We start from the raw sequence: 19,931 nt of genomic DNA, 5'->3' as shown, positions 1-19,931 counted from the left end.
CTGTTGTTTTAGTGCTTCACAGATGTTCTATATATACATATATGATGAGGGACAGGTAGTGGAGAAGAATAAATTGTTGTTGTAAAATATCTATATCTATATGCCATTGTAGCAGCCCCTTAACATTTGCCATGTAAGAGACAATAAACAGCTTGGTTTTTGAAGGCGTTGAGTAAATATGGAATAACAATGTGATTTGGAACCATTTGCATTTCCCCAAAGATATTGTATAATGAATCAAAGCATTAACATATTCACGAAAGCTTCCAAGTCCAAGCATTCATTTAAAATATAGCCTTGTAAGTTCATTAACATATTCAAAATTTTCTTCATAACCGAAAGCAAGAAATCTAGTAACTCCAGAATAAACTACAGCAGCAAGACATATCTAGATATCTTGTGTTAATGTTCAAGCAGCATTTTGGGCTGCAAGCCTCTTCCTAGCTTCCTCAATGATGGACAACTTAATACCCTTGCCCTTGGGAAGGGATACCCATGGCTTCGTTCCTTTTCCAATTGTGAACACATTACCAAGACGAGTTGCAAACTCATGCCCAGCAGCATCCTGAACGTGGATTGTCTCAAAGCTACCCTTGTGCTTCTCCCTGTTCTTAATCACTCCCACACGGCCTCTGTTCCTTCCTCCAGTCACCATGACAACATTTCCGACATCAAACTTGATGAAATCAACAATTTTGTTGCTCTCAAGGTCCAGCTTGATGGTGTCATTAGCCTTGATCAGAGGGTCCGGGTAGCGGATAGTACGCCCATCATATGTATTGAGGTATGGAATGCCTTTCTGGCCAAACTGGACAGTCCTAACCTTGCAAAGCTTAAACTGCAGAATAAAAAAAAAAGAACAATATTGTTATACCTACAGGGTGAAGAAAGTAGAAACACTTGGTTCCTATATTTCAAATACTTGACTACTAAAATTCAAACCTTGGTTTCATCACCCGTGATGGCATGGAGACGGAAACGCCCTTTGGTGTCATAAAGGAGACGGAAGTCCTCATTTGTTTTAGGAATGGACACAACATCTACAAGTAGGTGAACAAGTATGTTACATAAGATTTGGATACAATAATCTCTGGAAGGCAGAGAGAAAGGAGTAAACTCCTAAAAAGCAGAGCACTTAAAGCTACCCTAGCAACAAGCCAAGAGCCCAAGATCACATGCCAATGAACATTGGCTAACGCAGCATCAAGATCACATGCCAATGAACATTGGCTAACGCAGCATGTATTTCATAAATTAGTATAGAAGTGTCAGTCAAGCAGACTAGTGAACAATGAACACAAAGAATGGATGTTAGGATCCTGAAGCTGTATACACAACAGAATAATCAGACCAAATACATTTCACTCAATTGAATACCTAGTATAAACAGAACAACTCAATCTAGGAATAAAGAGAAAGTCCACATACCCATGAAACCAGCAGGATAAGTCTTATCGGTCCGAACCTTCCCATCAACCATGACATGCCTCTGCATGAGAATAGCAATAACTTCTCTGTACGTGAGAGCATACTTCAATCTGTTTCGCAGAATGAGAATTAATGGCAAGCATTCCCTGGATTTGTGGGGTCCAGATGATGGCTTGGGTGCCTGCATAACAAGAAGATAATAAAACAAAACTAGAATTGAATAGATGAATTGAGCAGGCGCCGGCGGTAAAAATTGAAAACTTAAGGAATAAAAAGTTGCAGTAAACTAGCATGAAAGTAAAATGATCAAGACTAAAACATACAAAAGCACCACCAAGCTTGTCAAGCATCCAATGCCTAGGGGCATTGAGCCTCTTCAAGTGTTTCTTCAATCCTCTAGCCTGCACCACCAAGGAAAATAAAATGTGTAAATGTAGCAGAAATAATCCACTCTTTCATGGAGAAGATTTTTAAGTAATGCACTTCTAAATCAACAACAGCAAGACTGCACATTCAAAAATTACATAGTTAAACTTAAAATAAGCAGATTTTAACAGTAGCAATTTAAAAATAGGAAAACAGAAAAACAGGAGAGGATTTTGATCTGAGATTCCGTTCCAAACATTATATCGTCAGTTATATCAATTATCACTTAAAAGAGGAATTACATTGGTAGCCTCCAAAAAGCAGGTAACAGAAAGGCGTAGTTACCAGATCCGAATATGCATAATGTAAATCACAAAAAAGCAATGAAGAAGGTTTTTATAAACAAATCAAGCCTACTTCATTCATTCAGAAACAAGGCCAAAGGCATTAAACAACAGTGAGTAAAGAAAATAATCTGGAATAGGCAAATTTCTTTTAGCAAAAGCAAACAATAATAGAGTGCAAACACATAATAAATTATCAAAAAGAAAAACTAACCATCCTGGTGAAATGCGGTTGATTTAGCTAGCTGGTTTTGATGGTAAAGCGTTCTTTGAAGACGATGACGCGAGGGGCTAACAAAAAACCCTAACTACCCGATGCTTCACTTCTTTATATAATGTAGAGCAGTTTTTGTAATTGGGCCTATTTCAAATAAACTTTTCCACATTGGGTGCTGTATATAAATAAGCCTTTATGGGCCCAAATGTGTTGTATTGAATTCTGATACCGCCTTTTAGCTACAGTATCAAGGATAATTTTTTATCTTTATTCCTGATTTTTGAATTAGTTGTACAATCTTTTTTTTTGCCCTCTTCTTATTTTTTGGACAGTTTCTTGAATCCCATCCTTAATCCTCTCCCGTATTGTTATTAGAGTCAGCTTTGCTCAAAACTCATAATTTTCATCTTGTTTAGAAAGGATAGTCTAGAGGGGAATCGTTTCAATAAAGATGAAAAAAATATTGTAACGACCTTCTACTTCTTCAACTTCTCTGTCAATGCCTAGTATTCCCTTAAAGTCACATTCTGCAAAGAAAATCTTTTTTTTTTGTACGAAATAGATTATCTTAAAGAAGAGGATAAGGTTCAACCTACAGATCTTCCCACTGTAAATCCTTATTCTACTTATAAAAAGCTCATTTTTCCCCTATTATGTCTATAAAAATTCTAATTCATAGTACTTCTAAGCAAGTAAAAAAGTATATTCAAGCCTCCAGGTTTGATAGTTATCCTATTTCTGCCTCTGCCTCTGAACAGTTTGTTACTCTTGAAATTCCATCAAAATTTCCCAGTGAATGGATGCAAGCAGGCTACTCCTATATCTATTTTGGAGCAATCCATCTCGCACTAAACTACCACAATGTAAAAGGCAAACCTGTTGTAGCAAGAATTGCCTTGCTAGATTTCAGATATTTGGAATACCAGCATACTTGTATTGCTACTATTGAAGCCATCTTAAACTATGGTCTTGTCATGGTTTCTCTCTTCCCAAATTTTAGTATGGCACTAGCAGATCCAAATCTGCTTACAGCTCTTAAAGTTCAAATTCAAATTGTTGGAGCACCTTAAGTGCCATCTGCAATAGTAGCTACTTTGCACTATCAGATTGTCTACAGAGTTCAAGACCATGCTTTTAATCTCTCACAACATGGTACATGAGATTTTCTTTTAATCATTATCAACACCAATGGTCAACCTCATTGTGTTCATGTTCCTAGACAAATTCCCAAGAAGGAACTCATCATACTTCTCCCGGAAAAATAGGTCACCAACTATGAACAGCTTCATAAACATAGTCAGCCCATCCAGTCTACTAAAAGTCAGATTATATCCAAGGGAGATAGAACCACGAAAATAAAATTTGATCATAGCCATCTTCACAGCCCCAAAGGTCATTCTATCGTTCCCATACAATTGATGATGCAACCCACAAGAAATATAATGGTGGGTCATAACAATGAAGATCCAGAATGTTGCTGTGATCTTTGTGAACCTGGTCCAGAAAGAAATCTAGTACAAAGTTTTTCTGCTGATGGAAAACCTTTGTACATGTTTAAAGATGAAAATATTGGACACTGTCCTTGGGCTTTAAATTGTTCATGTGAATTACGTGCTGATGATAGGTTCAGTGCATGGATCGATAATATGGATCATTCAGCCTTAAAAGCGGGGAAAAAGAAGAAAAAATCCACTCAATCAGAATTTTACAGAAGATGGATGAAAAGAGATCCAAATATTGGACCACTTGGTGAAGATAATGGTAAATTTATTTACCTTGTAGATTATTCTGCAAAATTATCATTACCAGTCTAAGAAACTCCTCTAGAAACTTGTAAACCTCCTCCTACTCCAAAATCACCTTCTTCGCAAAGTTCTGTATCCCAAAGAAAATCAAAACCTTTTCCCCAACCATGCTACAAAAAGATCAATAAATGGGTTCAAAAAAATCCTTTACCTGAACAAAAGTCAATCCGTGTCGTATGTATGTTACAATCTTTTTCAAAAACATCATATGACAAAGAATTTCCACCTCTTGAGGAATTCTCCGAAAAGAATTATACTCATGCACCAAAGATCCCTTCCAAGATCCAAACTGGCATTTCTGGTGCACCTGCAAAAATAAGCGCTGCAGAAACCACTCTCAATTGGCAGATTGAAAATGCTTTGGCTCAAAATCACACTTTGAAAATAATTGATACCAAGATCTCAGCTGTTGAGGCCAAAGTAGATGATAATACAAAAATGGTAAAAGACCTTATCAATCTTTTGCAGAAAAGATTAGATGTTGTGGCTAAAGAACCAGCTGCCCCAAGACAATATTTTTTTTTCTCATTTAGCTTAAAGAGAAAAAGAAATCCAAAATATCAAAGAATAGATCAAAGTACTACAAGAAACAGGGAAAATTCCAGCATCATCCCCACGACTAGACACAGTGGAGTTGTTTCCCTTGATTCATCAGAAAAATACTTTTCCAGCTGAAGGTGTACGTATCACCTTCCCAAAATTTCCATAACGGACTAAACCCAGCACTTATGAAATATTTCCGGAAATCAAAAAACAAGAAGTTGAAAAGAAAAAGAAGCAAAAGGCTACTGAAGAAACTAGAGTAGCTAAAAAAGAAGAAGCGCATCAAGAGGAAATTAGAATTGGCAAAAGGCTAGTGCTAAACAAATCTCCTCCAAAATCACCTCCTCCAAAACAAGTTTCTAAGTCTCTGATGATCCAACAAAACCAAAATCAAAATCAAAATCCTTTGACAAATTGATCCCAAAGATTTCAGCCTTACAGCTCCAAGAGCAGCAATCAGACACTGAAACTAATTGGTCAGATTCAAGTTCATCATTGGACCCATCATCAGAAAGTCAATCGGAGGAAGAAAACTTTTCAAAAGTTTTACAAACTCAACCAAAGATAGAACAATCAGATGATGCAGAAATGACAGAAGCACCAAAATCATCTTCATCACAATATCATTCTACACAGAAAACTTCTATTGGTAAAACCACCTTTACTCTTGATGATATTCCATAAGAAAAATAGCCATATAGAATTCAAGAATTCTATTCTTGGCTAGAGACTCGAAAGCTTACTGAAGAAAGCAATTATAATATCCTTATGGAGTTTGTATCCAGGTTTACTGGGATGCTACGAGATTGGTGGAATTCAATTAGCCAACAAGAGCAGATGCAATTTTTGGTACTTCAAGACCTTACTTAGTGTAATACCCAAAAAAAATTACTACAATAAGAAAGTAAGATAATATTCCTGATATAGTAAAATAAGGAAATAAAGTGATAAAAAGGGTAATTTTGAGTTATGTCAACATTGAGAAGTATATTATGACATATTAATTCAAGAAAGGATTAAATTACAAAAGTGAGAAAAGTTTTGTGGCCTAAGAGTAAATACTCAAAATTTAAGGAGTTAAAGTGTAAATATGAAAAAGTTGAAGGATCAATAGTGCAAATATTTTAAGGGTAGAATAATCTAGAAACCAAGGAAAATGGATGAATTAGGACCAAATTGAAAAGGTGAAGAATTTTGAGGGACTAAATCATAATTTTACCAAATTAACTGATGATTCAAGGATGGAATTTTAAAAGAACATAAAGGGAAAAATGGTCAATTAGAAGAGAGAGAAATCTAGAAGACAATGATGATGTTGGTGATATTTTAGATTAATTAATTAAATAAATATTAGTTTATTAATATTTTAATTTAATTTTTAAATGATATTTTATTATTATTTTATTAATTTATTTAGTATATATATATGTGCAAAGAAAGATGAAAAGCAACCAACCCATCATCTTCCATGCATCCAACGTGAGGAGAAGAGAGAGAAGGAAAGTTTTGCTTTCTTTACAACTTGGTCCTTCCTCAAAAAACTTACCATTTTCAACTAGAAATCAAAAGAATTTCTGTATCCATCAAGAGAGAAAGATAACAAGGAGACTATGGGGAGCTAGAATATCAAGTTGGATTCAAGAGATTGAAGTTGGAGGAGAGATAAAATCAAGTTAAAGATTGAAATCAATAGGACAAGGTAAGAACATTGAGATTTCAATATATTTTTAAGTTTGATATTATTGAAATAGCATGGAAAAGATGTTATAGTAGAGTTTTCTTATATAAAGTCTTGTGTTCTTGATATATTAGTGAAGATAAATAAGTGAAAGTGATGGGAAATATTATAGAGAAAGGGTATAGGGAAGTTATAAATTTAGTAATTAACATTTTGCACTAAAACAATTTTAGGCAGCAGCAGTAGGTTAACTTTGAAAAATCACCATAAATTGTGGAAATGAAATTAGAGGATGAAAAAAATATGGAATTAAATCTTACTGAGTCTAGTTTCTCATAGAAGAAACGGTGTAAGTAATGGAATTGTAAATCATGAGATATAATAGATTTGTGACACAAGGTCACAATGATTTCGGGTTCCCCTATTTTGACTTTGGAAAATCATAAAAAAATTATACAAAAATAATTATGGGTTATAATTTATATATTTAAAACCCTTAAAGAGTATATTTTCAATAGAAATAAATAGGAATATCATCTGAATTTTTTACAAGGAGATAATTAAGTTTTAGTGAAGAAGGGTTGGAACTGTCAGATAGCAGAACAGATGTGACTTTAAAGAATAAACTGTACTTATTAGCTAAACCAAAAATTCTGAAATTTTTATGGTAAGAAGATATTTGAGTCTAGTTTCAAATAAAATTAACGGATCTCAAATTGGAGTTCTGTATCTCAAGTTATAAATAATTTAGTGACTATGACTCAAGTGGACAGCTTTGAATGAATATATAAATAAATGGTGAAATTATAGATAATGTTACATATAAGCATGTTATATACATTAAGGATGTGGAATGGAGAGGAGGAGGAGGAAAATATATGATTATTCAACTAGCATGAGTTTTCATTAAAAATGACCAATTTACATGTTTTAGGTTCAGGGACTAAATTGAACAAATGTGAAACTTTAAGGGTAAATTTGTAAAAATGTCAAAAAGTGACCAAATTGCATGAAATGAATTGTTTTATCATTTAAATTAGTAAATTGAATGAAATATTAATTTAGATCAAGATTGGGTGGAAATTTGAGAAAAATAGAAATTTTCCAAAATGTCCCTGAATTTTGCTATTTCTGCAATTTAGCCTGGTAAGTTCGTATGAACTATATTTTGTATAATTTTAATAGAAGTGAATGCTATTTGGTAATTAATATTATATATATATGTGTGTGTTTTATTATTGGAATTGAATTATTATTGGTAATAGGTATAATTATTAGATGTTTTGAAATGATTATCGGAAGCTCGTTTGGGTTGGAAGCTTGTTGGAGATATATCACATTATCCATTGGTTCTATTGATAATTTTAGATGATTTGATTCTGGTTATAATGACTTGTATAAGTTAAATTGATTAATGTTAGCTCATAAATGTTTTGATTTTGATTGGTTATAAATATGAATGCTTGATGAAATGAAATGTCTGAAAATTAATTTGTAAACTCCAGTAATGCTCTATAACCCTATTCTAGAGAAGGATACGGGTTAGGGGTGTTACACTAAGCCAATACGAATCATTATCATCATTTTGTGGGCAACCCAGATGATATTTTAACTCTCAAAAGACGGGAGTTTTATAAAAGAAAATGTTGCTCATATGGCAAGGGAGATCTAGCAAAGCATTTTAAAATAATGACTAAATTATTTTGTGCTTTAGGTCTCAATTCAAATCTGAAGCCATAATTCTTTCATCTTTTTCAGATCCTCTTCAAGTTGCAGCTAATCAAGCTCTTCAAAGGTAAAATAGAGATATTCTCCAGTTGACAGTTAGAGAAATCCAATAAGAAGTTTTTATTACCTTAGAAGACATTTGCAACAGGAGAAAAATATTTAAAGACTATCTCCATGGTGATAAGAGAATTGATTGTGCATGCGATGAATCCCATTTAAAATACAAGTGCTCTAAAGACAAATCTTGTGTTTGTCGTTCTAAGAAAAAGAAACATTTCAAAAAATATTCTTTTTCAAAGAACACAACTTCTTCAAGATGGAAGAAAAGGAGAAAGCCACAATGGAGATATCTCAGAAAGAAGCGAGAATCAACAAAGTCTGATCGCAGTTACATTTGCAAGCAAAAAGGGCATTATTCAAGAAACTGTCCAAAAAATAAAAAGAGGGCAAAAAAGATTGTACAACTAATTCAACAATCAGGAATAAAATAAAAAAGAAGAAGATGATATTCAATTCGTCTATTCCATTGAAGATGAACCTTCACACAGGACTATTTGCACTATTCCTGCATATTCTGATGAAACTTCAGAATCAGAATATTCAAATGTTCATATGTTATAAGCCCAAGTCAAAAAAGGCCATGACAGCATGATAGCAGTTCCTCATATTCCTGTTAAAATCTATTTAGACAAATATAGTAAGCCCATTACTATAATTGCCTTTATAGATACTGGAGTAGCTGAAAACATTATGAACCCAGATGTTTTACCTACAGATTGGAGGAAGCCACATGTCAGGTATTTTAATTCTGCTGTAGACCATCCTTTTGCTACCCACTTAATTAGTAAGCCCATTACTATTCAGTTATTTCTAGGTTGTTGTATTAGAACTACAGTATTGGGTTCAAAACTCCCAGGAAAAGATATTGTAATAGGTTTTAACCTCTACACAAAAGCCCAACACTTAAGAATCCTTCTTGATGGAGTAAGTTTCAAAAATCTATTCAACCTTTTGTCTCCATACTCAAACTTTTCTCTATCCAGTCAGAAAAAAATCCTCCAAATCCTCCAAGAGCTAAAAGAAAAATCTTGTGCAGACTCTCATTCAAAATTCCTACTCAAATGTCCAAATTCTTTATGGAAAAAATTTGAATTCTTTATTACCCTTCCATTTAAGAAAAATGAAGACATAAACCCAACAAAAGCTAGTCACATGGGTATGAATCCATATCATTTTTTGTTAGCAGAACAAAAATGCAAAGAGCTTTAACAACAAGATCTAATTGAGCCATCAAATTCTCAATGGGCATGCGAAGCTTTCTATGGAAATAAAATATCTGAGCAAATTAGAGGAAAGTTAAGATTGGTTACTAATTACCAACCTCTTAACCATTTCCTCCAATATGACAAATTTCCATTGCCCAACAAAAATTCTCTTTTTTCCAGTCTGGCTAAAGCAATAGCATTTTCAAAGTTCGATCTCAAGGCAGGATTTTGGTAGTTAGGAATCCATCCAGATGACAGAGCTAAAACGGGATTTTGTATTCCTAACAAATAGTTCCAGCGGAAAGTCATGCCATTTGGATTAAAAACTGCTCCTTTATTATTTCAAAAGATGATGATAAAGATTTTCCAACCTCTCATGGAAAATGCGTTAATCTATATTGATGACATCCTGCTTTATAGTCCAAATGAAGAATCCCATATTCAACTCCTGGAAAAATTTAAATATCTCATTCTCAAACATTGGATAATGCTTTCAGAAAAGAAGATGTAAATCAACAAACTAGAAATTGAATTTCTGGGAAAGACACTGAAAGATGGACAGTACTCTCCAGGACCACATATTGCACAAGAACTTCTTAAGTTCCCAGATGAAAATCTGTCTAAAAAATAGGTTCAACAATTCTTAAGGATTGTTAATTATCTTAGAGACTTTATTCCTAAGGTTTCTAAGTATATTAACCCCTTATGAAAGATGCTTAAAAAGGAACCTCCAATATGGTCATCTCCTTAAACAAGAGCTGTACAACGCCTGAAAAAAAAGTTGCAGAATTTGCCTCCACTCCAAATTCCCTCTGATGGAAAACGAATCCTACAGATAGATGCCAGTGACAAATATTGGAGTGCGGTATTATTTGAAAAAAAACAAGGAAAAAAACACCTTTGCGGATTTAAAAGTGAAAGATTTTCTGAAGCTGAAATCCATTACCATTCCACTTTTAAGGAAATTTTGGCAGTTAAGAAATGTATCTCAAAGTTTAAATTTCATCTTGCAGGCTATCATTTCCTTGTTGAAATGGACATGTCTTATTTTCCTCAAATGCTCAACTTTAAACAAAAGACAGTCCCACATCCTTAGCTTCTTAGGTGGGCTGAATAGTTTTCTAAATTCTCTTTTGACACTAAACATATCAAAAGAAAGGACAATATTCTTGCTGATGTGCTTTCTAGGCCAAAGACTGAAATTTTTGCTTTCAAAAGAACCTCATCTAGTTGGTCTAAGCCTATAATTATGAATAGGCCATCCTTATCATCTTCAACCTTACCTATTTCTTACCCAATCACCCCTAACCTCAACCCAGAATTTCCACCAGAAGTTATGAACCTTGTTCATCAAAAAACCTTCAATCAAAAAACTAAAGAGATGATGTTTGAATATCAATTTCAAGTCTTTAAGAATTTTGGAGGTCTTATTCTCAAATCGTGAGGTGTACATCCAGAATATCCATTTATACACCCAATAAGGTTCGAATTTGTTGAACAACCAGAAGAACTAAAATGGTTTTTATGGTATATTACTCATCTTTACCATATTGTCATTCAGTTCTTTGTTCCTAATTTTCTTCACTACTTGACAAATGTTGTCCGAGGAAACATTGAACCTGAACATCATAAGTTCTTTACTTTACCTGAACATCAGAAGTTCTTTACTTTTTTAAGCTGGTTTCATCCTTTACCACAATGGTTGAATATGATAAACCAGTCTTACCATGAAAAATTGGGGGTTTTACATGATAATTATCTTTTATAAACCTCAATATTTCATGCAATGTGGAAGATCAACTCAACTAGGATCTTTTCCTACCGTTTGGATTCACAGAATTTTCCCTGATGATAATTGAAATTCTGACAGCCATTATAAAAAACCTAATTAATAAGAGGAAATATTTTTTTCAACCAGAAGAATATTACGAATTCATACGTGTATTTTTTATTGTTTTTTAAATCTCTACCATTAATTTCACAAAAATTATAATTATAAAAAAAATTATGACGTTCATATGTGTGTTCTGGGAAGAGATTGTATAAAAAAATGCACATTTTTTATAGTTAAATTTCATCCTGAACTTTAGGATTTACATCTTGAAAAATGTCAAATCCAAATGAAAATCTTGAAATTTAAGATGAAATTACTTATGTGAGATTAAACTATTGAAAATAAATTTTTTATGTTCCACTATCTAATAGACTTTATTCCTTTCTTAAAAGGGGAAAAAGCTACTCTCATTTTGGATATATACACATAAAGTAGTAATATTTTCACTTTATATATTGAAAACTTGATTGTGAGTGATGAATAAGAATATTATTCATTATGAAGGCGATGACCTTCACAACTTTGCATTGCAGCAACCAAATATTCCGATTAGAGAATTACTCCTTATTAAAAAGAAAAACTGCAATGCGACTGATATTTCTCATTTTCTTTTTATACCCAAAGCAGAAGAACATAAAGGAAAGAAAGAAATCTGCAAAAGGATTAGAGAGAAAAGAAGCTGAAAGAAAAAAGGGTTAATAGTAATACCAAAGCCCCATAAAAAGTGACACTTTTGTATGCTTTTCAAAGTGCGTATGTTATGAGGCGATTCTCCACAAATTGAACTCAAACCAAAACTTGTCAACATTACCTATGCATCTTTGCAAATGGCGTCCGCTGGTTTCTTCACCTGTATGCTGTTGGCGTTGTTTATTGGGATATGGCCATGTCATGCTCAAAACGTCACTCTTTCAGTTTACTACGAAACTCTCTGCCCTTATTGCTCTGACTTCATAGTCAACCATCTGGTCAAGCTCTTTCACAGCCGACTCTTTTCCATCGTCAACCTCAGGCTGGTTCCATGGGGCAACGCTGTTTTGCAAAGTAACGGCTCCTTCCTTTGCCAGGTTCTTTTCAATTTACTTTCCTACTCTATCATCTTCAAGAGGGGACCACGATTGGCTTCCTTCAATTCATTTCAAGCATATATCCTCTTAGCAAAAAGCAGGGTTTTCAATCCTTTTTAGAGTTCTGTTTTTCCACTTAGAACAAGTTTCAGATTTGCAGCCAATGTTTTTAATCCGTATTACCTTGCAGCATGGCCCAGAAGAATGCCTCTTAAATACTATTGAAGCCTGCACCATCTCAGTATATCCTAACGAGGTAAACCCTCTATTCCTCTAGGCCTAAGAATATCCACTTTCTTCTTCAATTTAGCCTTCATTTCCATACCAACCAAGTTAAAAGGAGAAATACATTTCTTTTTGCGTTACACTGCAAATATAATTGAAGATGGAGGCACTTGGTTCTTTTCTTGTGATTTCTTAATGCAGGAGCAGCATTTGAGTTTCATCCTCTGCCTTGAGCGTCTGGCCTCAGCCAACGAGCTGAATGAGTGGATTAATTGTTTTAATACGACTGGATTGGCCACAGTTCCCATTGATTGCTATAAAAGTGGCTATGGAAATGTGGTTAGTTTAGTTTCATGAGCTTATAATCTCTATTTATGATCTTTCTTCATGTTACTTTGTTCTTCTACTATCCATTGTGTGATTCTGTTTACAGCTTGAGAACCAGTATGCTGCTGAAACTGCTCAGCTTGATCCACCACATAAGTTTGTGCCATGGGTGCTTGTTGACGGTCAACCTCTACAAGAGGTCACTAGTCACTACGTTTTCTATCTTATAATGTCACTTTTATGGTCCTATCATGTCTTGACTCCTACTCTTTTTGTGAATACCAGGACTTCAAGAATTTCGTCACCTACGTCTGCAATGCATACAAGGGAGAACAAGTGCCCGAGGCTTGCCACCCACTTCCACTAATGAACAATTCATTGAAAAAGGCAACTCCCAGTTATCCGGTTTGCTATGCTAATTAGTGAAAAACTATAAGAAAATCTGAGAATATATAACCTTTTTGTCGATTCCCTCGTATGTAGGCGTCGTTGCTGAGTGCTGATACACCATACTCTATCACTTGGTTACTGATTTATGGGATTCACTTTAGCTTCTCCTTCTCCCTGCTTTAATTGAAGAATAACCATTGCCTTTGAGTGCATTTGACTAGATGATGATGGTTCTTAATTGCACATAAACGCAACATCTAATCCAAACTAGCCTTTTTCATCAAGTTCTGCTTTAAATGTACATGTTGAGAGGATTTTTGTTTACTAGAAAATATACATCCTAATTGATATTTGATAAAAATATACAGACATTATGTTGATAACAATGTAGAAATCCTGTATTCACCTGTTTTTTACAATTTGAACATAAATAATCCCTACAGTTGTGTGTTTCTCCAAGAGGAGACTCTGACTAGTGTATTGCCTCTCCACTCCAAGGCTAACTCGTTCCCAGAAACCCCTCCAATGCTCACCTCAAATAAAGTATCCCTTTCTCTCACTATTTCTTTAGCTTCCATTAATCTCTCTGAGCTCACCCTCAAACCCTCCAATGCGGTGCCTGCATCAAAATCGCAAATTTCATTTATCTCCTTCCACTTTTGTAACCATGCTTGACCACATATATTAGGTCCTACAAACAGACACTCCATTGCCATTCTTGCTTGCACCAGGTGCTTTGCGAAGTTGGATTCCATAGATTCTAATACAGCTTGATAGTGCATCAATTGGCCATTAAAGAATGTGCCAAATCCTGAGCAGCCTTTCAGTTTTTCGCAAGCATCTCCATCACCAAATGTTATGACCCCCCTGTCTCTTGCAAAGTAGTTGCCTGAACTTGCCAATACTTCTTTCGCTACGTTTAGAAACTCATTTACAATCTTCCTTCTCTTGCCTTTTCCCATCCCTACCATGCAATTGAAGGCCAACCATTCTCCAGCGCCACCTCGTTTCTTCATCTTTAGCTCATTCACCAAATCATGGATTCCCATTTCTTCCACTTCCAACTTTAGACCAAAAGACTTGGCATGGTTGCAAAGTTGCCTCATTGTGCCCTTAAATCTCCAAGGAGAGTGAGCAGAGTCTTCCTCTTCCCATCTTATCGATGTCAGTCTCATCGACTTGTGTTTCCATGCCAGCGCCTCAATCACCGGAGGCCACTGAAGTCCCTCACCGATGTTGAAATCCACTATATGTAGCGTGTCTGCATCATTCGGCATCGCTTCAAGGATTGCCGAATTAGCAGCAAAATGAGCAAACCTCCAATAGGGAAACACCTGATAGAATACCCTGAAGGCTGCCTCAAAGTTCTTGCTAGACTCTTGCATTAGATAATCACTTTGATGTTGAATATCTTGAGATAAATTGAATGCAATCCTTTCCCAAGTTTCACCTACTGGACTAGCTTTTTCACCCACGCACCTTAGGATCACCTCCGCAAGCTCTGACTGGTTCTTTTCAGTGGCCTCTCCATAAGCCTTGAGAAGATGAAACAAGCTCAATTGATTATCGATTTCCATGGAATCTCCAGGAAGGGTAAGTGATGATTGGGTTGATGTCATATCAGCGGATGCCTCACTAGATCTTATGGATGCACTAGGGCTACATACATCTTGACTTTGAGAGGACAATGGCATCATTGAACCAAAGCTGTCTTCACCCTCATCCAAACAATCATATAGATCCTCAATCCCATCAGTCAACATAGACTCAAGCCCTTCCAAGGGGACTAAAAATTCCTGAAGATGATCATTACATGGGAAAATCTCACCAGAGAACATTGTAGAGAAATGGGAAATTTCAGGGGAATCCTCCCTGGTATTGAATGAAGAAGAGAATTCACAACCATCAAAATTTTCACTCATATTGAGCCCATATGGTTGCACTTCGAACTGATCAATGCTTGAATTCAAGAAGCTTTCGAATGGCCATGAAGAAGGTGGAAAATTATCTGATTGCATCATCTTTTTGATGATCTTTTTACCGGTTTAGAACTTGGAAAGATGCTATTTCAGGTTAAGTTTTGAGTTGACTGCCCCTTTAATTTTCGAGTATATATAGTGACATGAATAAGATGATTAAAGAAAACAACTTCCAATCACTTTCACCCGATTTCTTAAAGAGTTTTATCCCATCAAAGTTCCCTGTTGGGTCGTCTTCCTTGCCTGGCAGCTTCTCAGAGGTCTCATTGCATTATTAAAAAAAAAAAAATCCATAATTTATAATTTTTTTTATTTCATGAAGAGAACTTGAATAGGAAAGCAACCTTCATTAAAAATATATATGAAGAAGAGCTTGTGAGGTGATATTAGTCCATTCCAAAGGAAGTAATGCCAATGGTTTGTGGCTGGAGAAACCAATTCCTCGTTGTTGTCAACATATTTTATTTGAGTTTAAGAAAGAAAGAAGCAATAAAATTAGCAGGCTGCATGAAAAAGTTGAAAAATTCCACACCATGTCTCTTTCACTTCATTACTTAATGAAGGTTACCTTACTTTTGTTCTTTCTGTGTCTCATTAATTAATCTTCTTTCCAGGAATTAACAACGAAAAAGCTTTCAACCACTTCCTTACTTTTTATGATTTTTATTCCTTTTTTCATATTCTTTACGCAAATATACATATTACTATTGGGATTTGGGAATAATTTCTTGTGCTACTCTATGTGGGCCTAGAGAGGGCTTGCTTTGTCAAGAGATGGGCTTAGTACATTGGGTGCCCCACTCATTTTATGACATGTCACCTTCGCTATTTATATTTATTATTAACAATTCTCATCCTTCTCCTTTTTCAAATTATATAAAATAGTTCAATTTCAATTTCACTACTACACTCAAATTTGTGAGATTTAATTTTTATACCACGCCTTCTTTTATGGCACACCTCGATGGCTATTTTATTTTCCCTTTTTTATTGATAATAATAACATAATGGTTAAATTTCAGCTCCGATTTATATATTTTTTAGATTATATACGTTTAAATTTAAGATTTAATCTTTATATTTTAATTTTTGACATCATTTGGTACCTCAACATTAGTCTAAATACTTTATTCTAACTAAACTGCTTACGTGAATTTTAAGAATTGTTAACCACGTTACTATTATTTGTTAAATTCAAGTCCATTGTAATGTCATTTTTGTGTCACATGGTTGCCAAGTAATTATTTTTAATTTTAAAATCTCATCTCAATAAATTTAATAAAATAATATGTAATTTAAATTAATTTTGATTTACTTTGAGTTTTATTTAAATTTGTTTTGGACTCGATTTTTTCTAATTATTTATTTAATCTATTTATAATATTAATTTTTATTATAATTATTTAAACGTATTATTTGTATTTATATTATATTTGAAGTTACAAGTCAAAATAAGCCTTTAGTCAATATACTTTGGGAAAGTTTGAGATGTAATTCCTATACTTATTACTTTTTTTTTTAATTATTTTTTAAACTTTTAATCTAGCATTAGGCTTTTTTGGGTTATTAAGAAAATAATGAAATGCTTCTGTATTTAGTATGATTATATAGATGCATTAATGGCAAATTTTTTTAAATTAAATAAATATATATTATTTACAATTAAAAAAAATTAATAAAAAGTATATTTATTAAAAATGATTTATTTATTTATTTTCATTGGGTTTACCTTTATAGGTCTAAGCTCTAAGGTAAAGTCAAAAACATTCCGTTATTTTACTTGATTTCACGGTTGTGCTTTTTTGCCTTGCATGACTGCACAATTACGTAACAATTGCATTTTTTAAGAAATTTTGGAATATGTCACAACATTCTAATCCTTCTTTACATGATAATATGCTCTATTTTCAACCCAAAATATTTATTAGGGTGATAAAACAAACAAAAGGACATTCCGTGATAAATTACTAATGGGTCAATATTTCAAGTTAGTCCCTAAAATTCAAACCCCACTTCCCCACGGCAACTGCCCAGATCATCAGTTTTGAGCCAATGCCATTTGATCAGTGCGTGACTTTGAAATGTTCAAGTCATCCATTGGGGACTAACTGTTTCTATTCACATATTTCTTATGCTATATTATTTGTTAGAAAGAGAACTTTTTTGGCTCAAAAACTCACATGGCTTTCCTTCTCTTCTGGTTTATCTTATTCCCAGTTATTGCTCAACCTCAGCCCACAAATTTCATCTTCCATGGTTTCAATCGAAGTGAACCCAAGCTTACCCTTGATGGAGCTTCTATTAGTAGTCCCAGTGGCGCCCTAGAGCTGACAAACGATTCACGTGACGCTATTGGCCATGCATTCTATTCAGAACCATTACAGATGTTGGACGACAAGTCTTCACCTTCTCCCAAAGCTTCTTCTTTTAGCACAACTTTCGTGTTAGCTATCGTTACTCCAAGCTCAGGGAGAGGAGGCCATGGCCTTGCTTTCACGTTATCCCCTTCCAAGCAGTTCCCCGGAGCTCTACCAGAGCATTACATGGGAATATTCAACTCGGAGACGGATGGGTCATCCTCCAACCATATTGTTGCAGTGGAATTCGATACTGTCAATGGATATAACGACGGTTTAGACAGCAAAGGAAATCATGTTGGGATTAACATCAATACCATGTATTCGACCGTGACGGAACCGGCCGCTTATTATGTCAAAAACACAGAGCTAAAGGAGGATATGATATTGGAGAGCGGTGATCCCATCCAGGCCTGGATAGAATATGATGGCAACTTTGTGAATGTTACAATCTGTTCCTTTCACCTAAACAAACCCTCTAAGCCTCTCATTTCCCATCCCATTGACTTAACACCTTTTGTTCAGGAAACCATGTACGTTGGCTTTTCTGCATCTACGGGACAAAAGTCGAGCTCTCATTACATCTTAGGATGGAGCTTCTCCACGAATGGAACAGCGGCCCAACTCAATACTTCCCGACTACCTATGGCACCGTCAAAACAAAACGATGGATCTTCTTTTGATTCTCGAGTTTTTGGCCTTATTGTTGCTTTATCCACCGTGACTGTTTTGTTGTTCGGAATATTGATCTATTTTACGTTGTACAAAAGGAATGCCAAGTACGAGGATCTTGAAGATTGGGAATTAGATTGTCCTCACCGGTTCCGATACAAGGATCTTTATGCAGCAACAAGGGGTTTCCAGCTGAGCGAGATAATAGGAGTTGGAGGATTTGCTGCAGTGTACAAAGGTGTGTTGCCTACAACTGGAACTGAAGTTGCTGTTAAAAAGATAACTCAAAGTTCAATCCAAGGTCTGAGAGAATTCGTAGCGGAGATCGAAAGCTTAGGAAGATTAAGGCACAAGAATTTGGTTTATCTCCAAGGATGGTGCAAGCGAAAGAATGATCTTCTTCTGGTCTATGATTACATTCCCAACGGAAGCCTTTATTCCCTCCTTTTCAATCAAGAACAAGGCTTTGTGTTAAGCTGGGAACAAAGATTCAATATCATTAAAGGCATTGCTGCGGGACTACTGTATCTGCATGAAGAATGGGAGTTGGTGGTAATCCACAGAGACGTGAAGTCTAGCAATGTTCTAATAGATACTGACATGAATGCGCGACTGGGGGACTTTGGCCTTGCAAGGTTGTACGATCATGGTACAGATTCGCACACCACTAACATTGTGGGCACTATTGGGTATATTGCACCAGAACTGGCTCGCAATGGCAAGGCTTCTACTAGCTCAGACGTTTTTGCATATGGGGTTTTGCTCCTTGAAATTGTTTGCGGGAGAAAGCCAGTTGATTCGAGGAACTTCTTCTTGGTAGATTGGGTGATAGAGTGCCACCAAATGGGTCATATTCTTGATGCAACGGACCCTAAGTTGAATTCCAGTTATGTAACGGAAGAGGTGAAGCTGGTCCTGCTGTTGGGTCTTCTTTGTTCTCATCCAAAGCCTGAAGTTAGGCCTAGCATGAGCAAAATCGTGCGCTATCTCAACGGGGATGAACGTATTCCTTCCATTGATAACTGGGAGGCGTTTGATTCTAGCGATGAAACTTACTTGAAGTTCTTGGAAACAATTTCTTCTGATAGTATCACAAAATCTTATCGCTTGTCTTCCATCGCTGGTTTCTCTTCCAGTTCCATGAGCAGCGGCAGATAGATATCCAACAATCAAACCTGTTCTTTTTTCATTTTTTAACTGTTAATTTGTAAAAGGTAGAGACTTGAATTCAATCCATATGTATTAGTCAACCTTTAAATCGTATATCTTGGATCACTGGGACAGGATGCTGCCTCATTGATTGGGTTGCTGACCATCCTCCTGGACCGTTCCATCTTTCGTACGATCGATGATAGTTAAACTAATCAATGGATGACAAAGAAAATTCGATTTGTCAAAGTTTGGGGACCAGTGCGGCTAGATCTGACAATAAAGATCAACAAACACCACATCAGCTGTCATCCCCAAAATTTTACGATGGGATTAAATTGATAAACACGAAACTATCATTTTCGGAGATTAAGATGATAAATAAGTTTTAAAAACTTACACCAATTCTGTTGTGAACCGAATTAAAATTGGATGACTGATTTTAAAACCAAATTTAAGAGAGCTAATTGGAAGATTTAACTTTTTCTTTTTCCTTTTGTTCCTTTTTCATTGGTGAAACGTGGTAATTAGTGCTTCCAACCAAAATCAATTTAGGA

At 35.1% G+C, this 19,931-nt stretch overlaps 4 protein-coding genes across 4 annotated transcripts; 2 read left to right on the top strand and 2 right to left on the bottom strand.

The window, feature by feature from the left end:
• Nucleotides 1-253: 253 nt before the first annotated feature.
• Nucleotides 254-2,521, bottom strand: LOC107890936 (40S ribosomal protein S4-like). The gene is made up of 5 exons (XM_016815544.2): nt 2,353-2,521; nt 1,752-1,829; nt 1,429-1,609; nt 943-1,040; nt 254-838 (listed from the first exon to the last, which is right to left on the bottom strand). Exons 1-5 carry the CDS (start codon nt 2,353-2,355, stop codon nt 410-412), a joined length of 789 nt encoding a protein of 262 aa, XP_016671033.1. The 5' UTR covers nt 2,356-2,521; the 3' UTR covers nt 254-409.
• Nucleotides 2,522-11,783: 9,262 nt separating this feature from the next.
• On the top strand, nt 11,784-13,437 carry LOC107890939 (gamma-interferon-responsive lysosomal thiol protein). Its single transcript, XM_016815546.2, has 6 exons — nt 11,784-12,275; nt 12,466-12,531; nt 12,702-12,839; nt 12,934-13,026; nt 13,113-13,214; nt 13,311-13,437. The coding sequence occupies exons 1-6, from the start codon at nt 12,036-12,038 to the stop codon at nt 13,398-13,400; spliced, it is 729 nt and encodes a 242-aa protein (XP_016671035.1). The 5' UTR covers nt 11,784-12,035; the 3' UTR covers nt 13,401-13,437.
• A 217-nt stretch (nt 13,438-13,654) lies between these two features.
• LOC107892490 (protein NODULATION SIGNALING PATHWAY 2) lies at nt 13,655-15,238 on the bottom strand. The gene has a single exon (XM_016817566.1). It carries the CDS (start codon nt 15,236-15,238, stop codon nt 13,655-13,657), a length of 1,584 nt encoding a protein of 527 aa, XP_016673055.1.
• A 1,964-nt stretch (nt 15,239-17,202) lies between these two features.
• Nucleotides 17,203-19,508, top strand: LOC107890931 (probable L-type lectin-domain containing receptor kinase VI.1). Its single transcript, XM_016815539.2, has one exon. It carries the CDS (start codon nt 17,377-17,379, stop codon nt 19,381-19,383), a length of 2,007 nt encoding a protein of 668 aa, XP_016671028.2. The 5' UTR covers nt 17,203-17,376; the 3' UTR covers nt 19,384-19,508.
• Nucleotides 19,509-19,931: the final 423 nt, after the last annotated feature.

This window comes from Gossypium hirsutum, chromosome D09 (genome assembly GCF_007990345.1).
Source record: "Gossypium hirsutum isolate 1008001.06 chromosome D09, Gossypium_hirsutum_v2.1, whole genome shotgun sequence".
In the NCBI taxonomy this organism is placed as follows: Eukaryota; Viridiplantae; Streptophyta; class Magnoliopsida; order Malvales; family Malvaceae; genus Gossypium; species Gossypium hirsutum.
This window is presented reverse-complemented; position numbering and strand designations above follow the sequence as displayed.

Excerpts from the sequence above, each read along its gene's own strand:
- LOC107890936 (XM_016815544.2), bottom strand. Across the intron at positions 1,610-1,751 it reads ACAAGCTTGGTGGTGCTTTT|GCACCCAAGCCATCATCTGG; the intron begins GTATGTTTTAGT and ends CTTGTTATGCAG. Across the intron at positions 839-942 it reads TCACGGGTGATGAAACCAAG|TTTAAGCTTTGCAAGGTTAG; the intron begins GTTTGAATTTTA and ends TTTATTCTGCAG.
- LOC107890939 (XM_016815546.2), top strand. The coding sequence starts at position 12,036 with ATGGCGTCCGCTGGTTTCTTCACCTGTATGCTGTTGGCGTTGTTTATT. Across the intron at positions 12,532-12,701 it reads TCTCAGTATATCCTAACGAG|GAGCAGCATTTGAGTTTCAT; the intron begins GTAAACCCTCTA and ends TTCTTAATGCAG. Across the intron at positions 13,215-13,310 it reads TGAACAATTCATTGAAAAAG|GCGTCGTTGCTGAGTGCTGA; the intron begins GCAACTCCCAGT and ends CCTCGTATGTAG.
- LOC107892490 (XM_016817566.1), bottom strand. The coding sequence starts at position 15,238 with ATGATGCAATCAGATAATTTTCCACCTTCTTCATGGCCATTCGAAAGC.
- LOC107890931 (XM_016815539.2), top strand. The coding sequence starts at position 17,377 with ATGGCTTTCCTTCTCTTCTGGTTTATCTTATTCCCAGTTATTGCTCAA.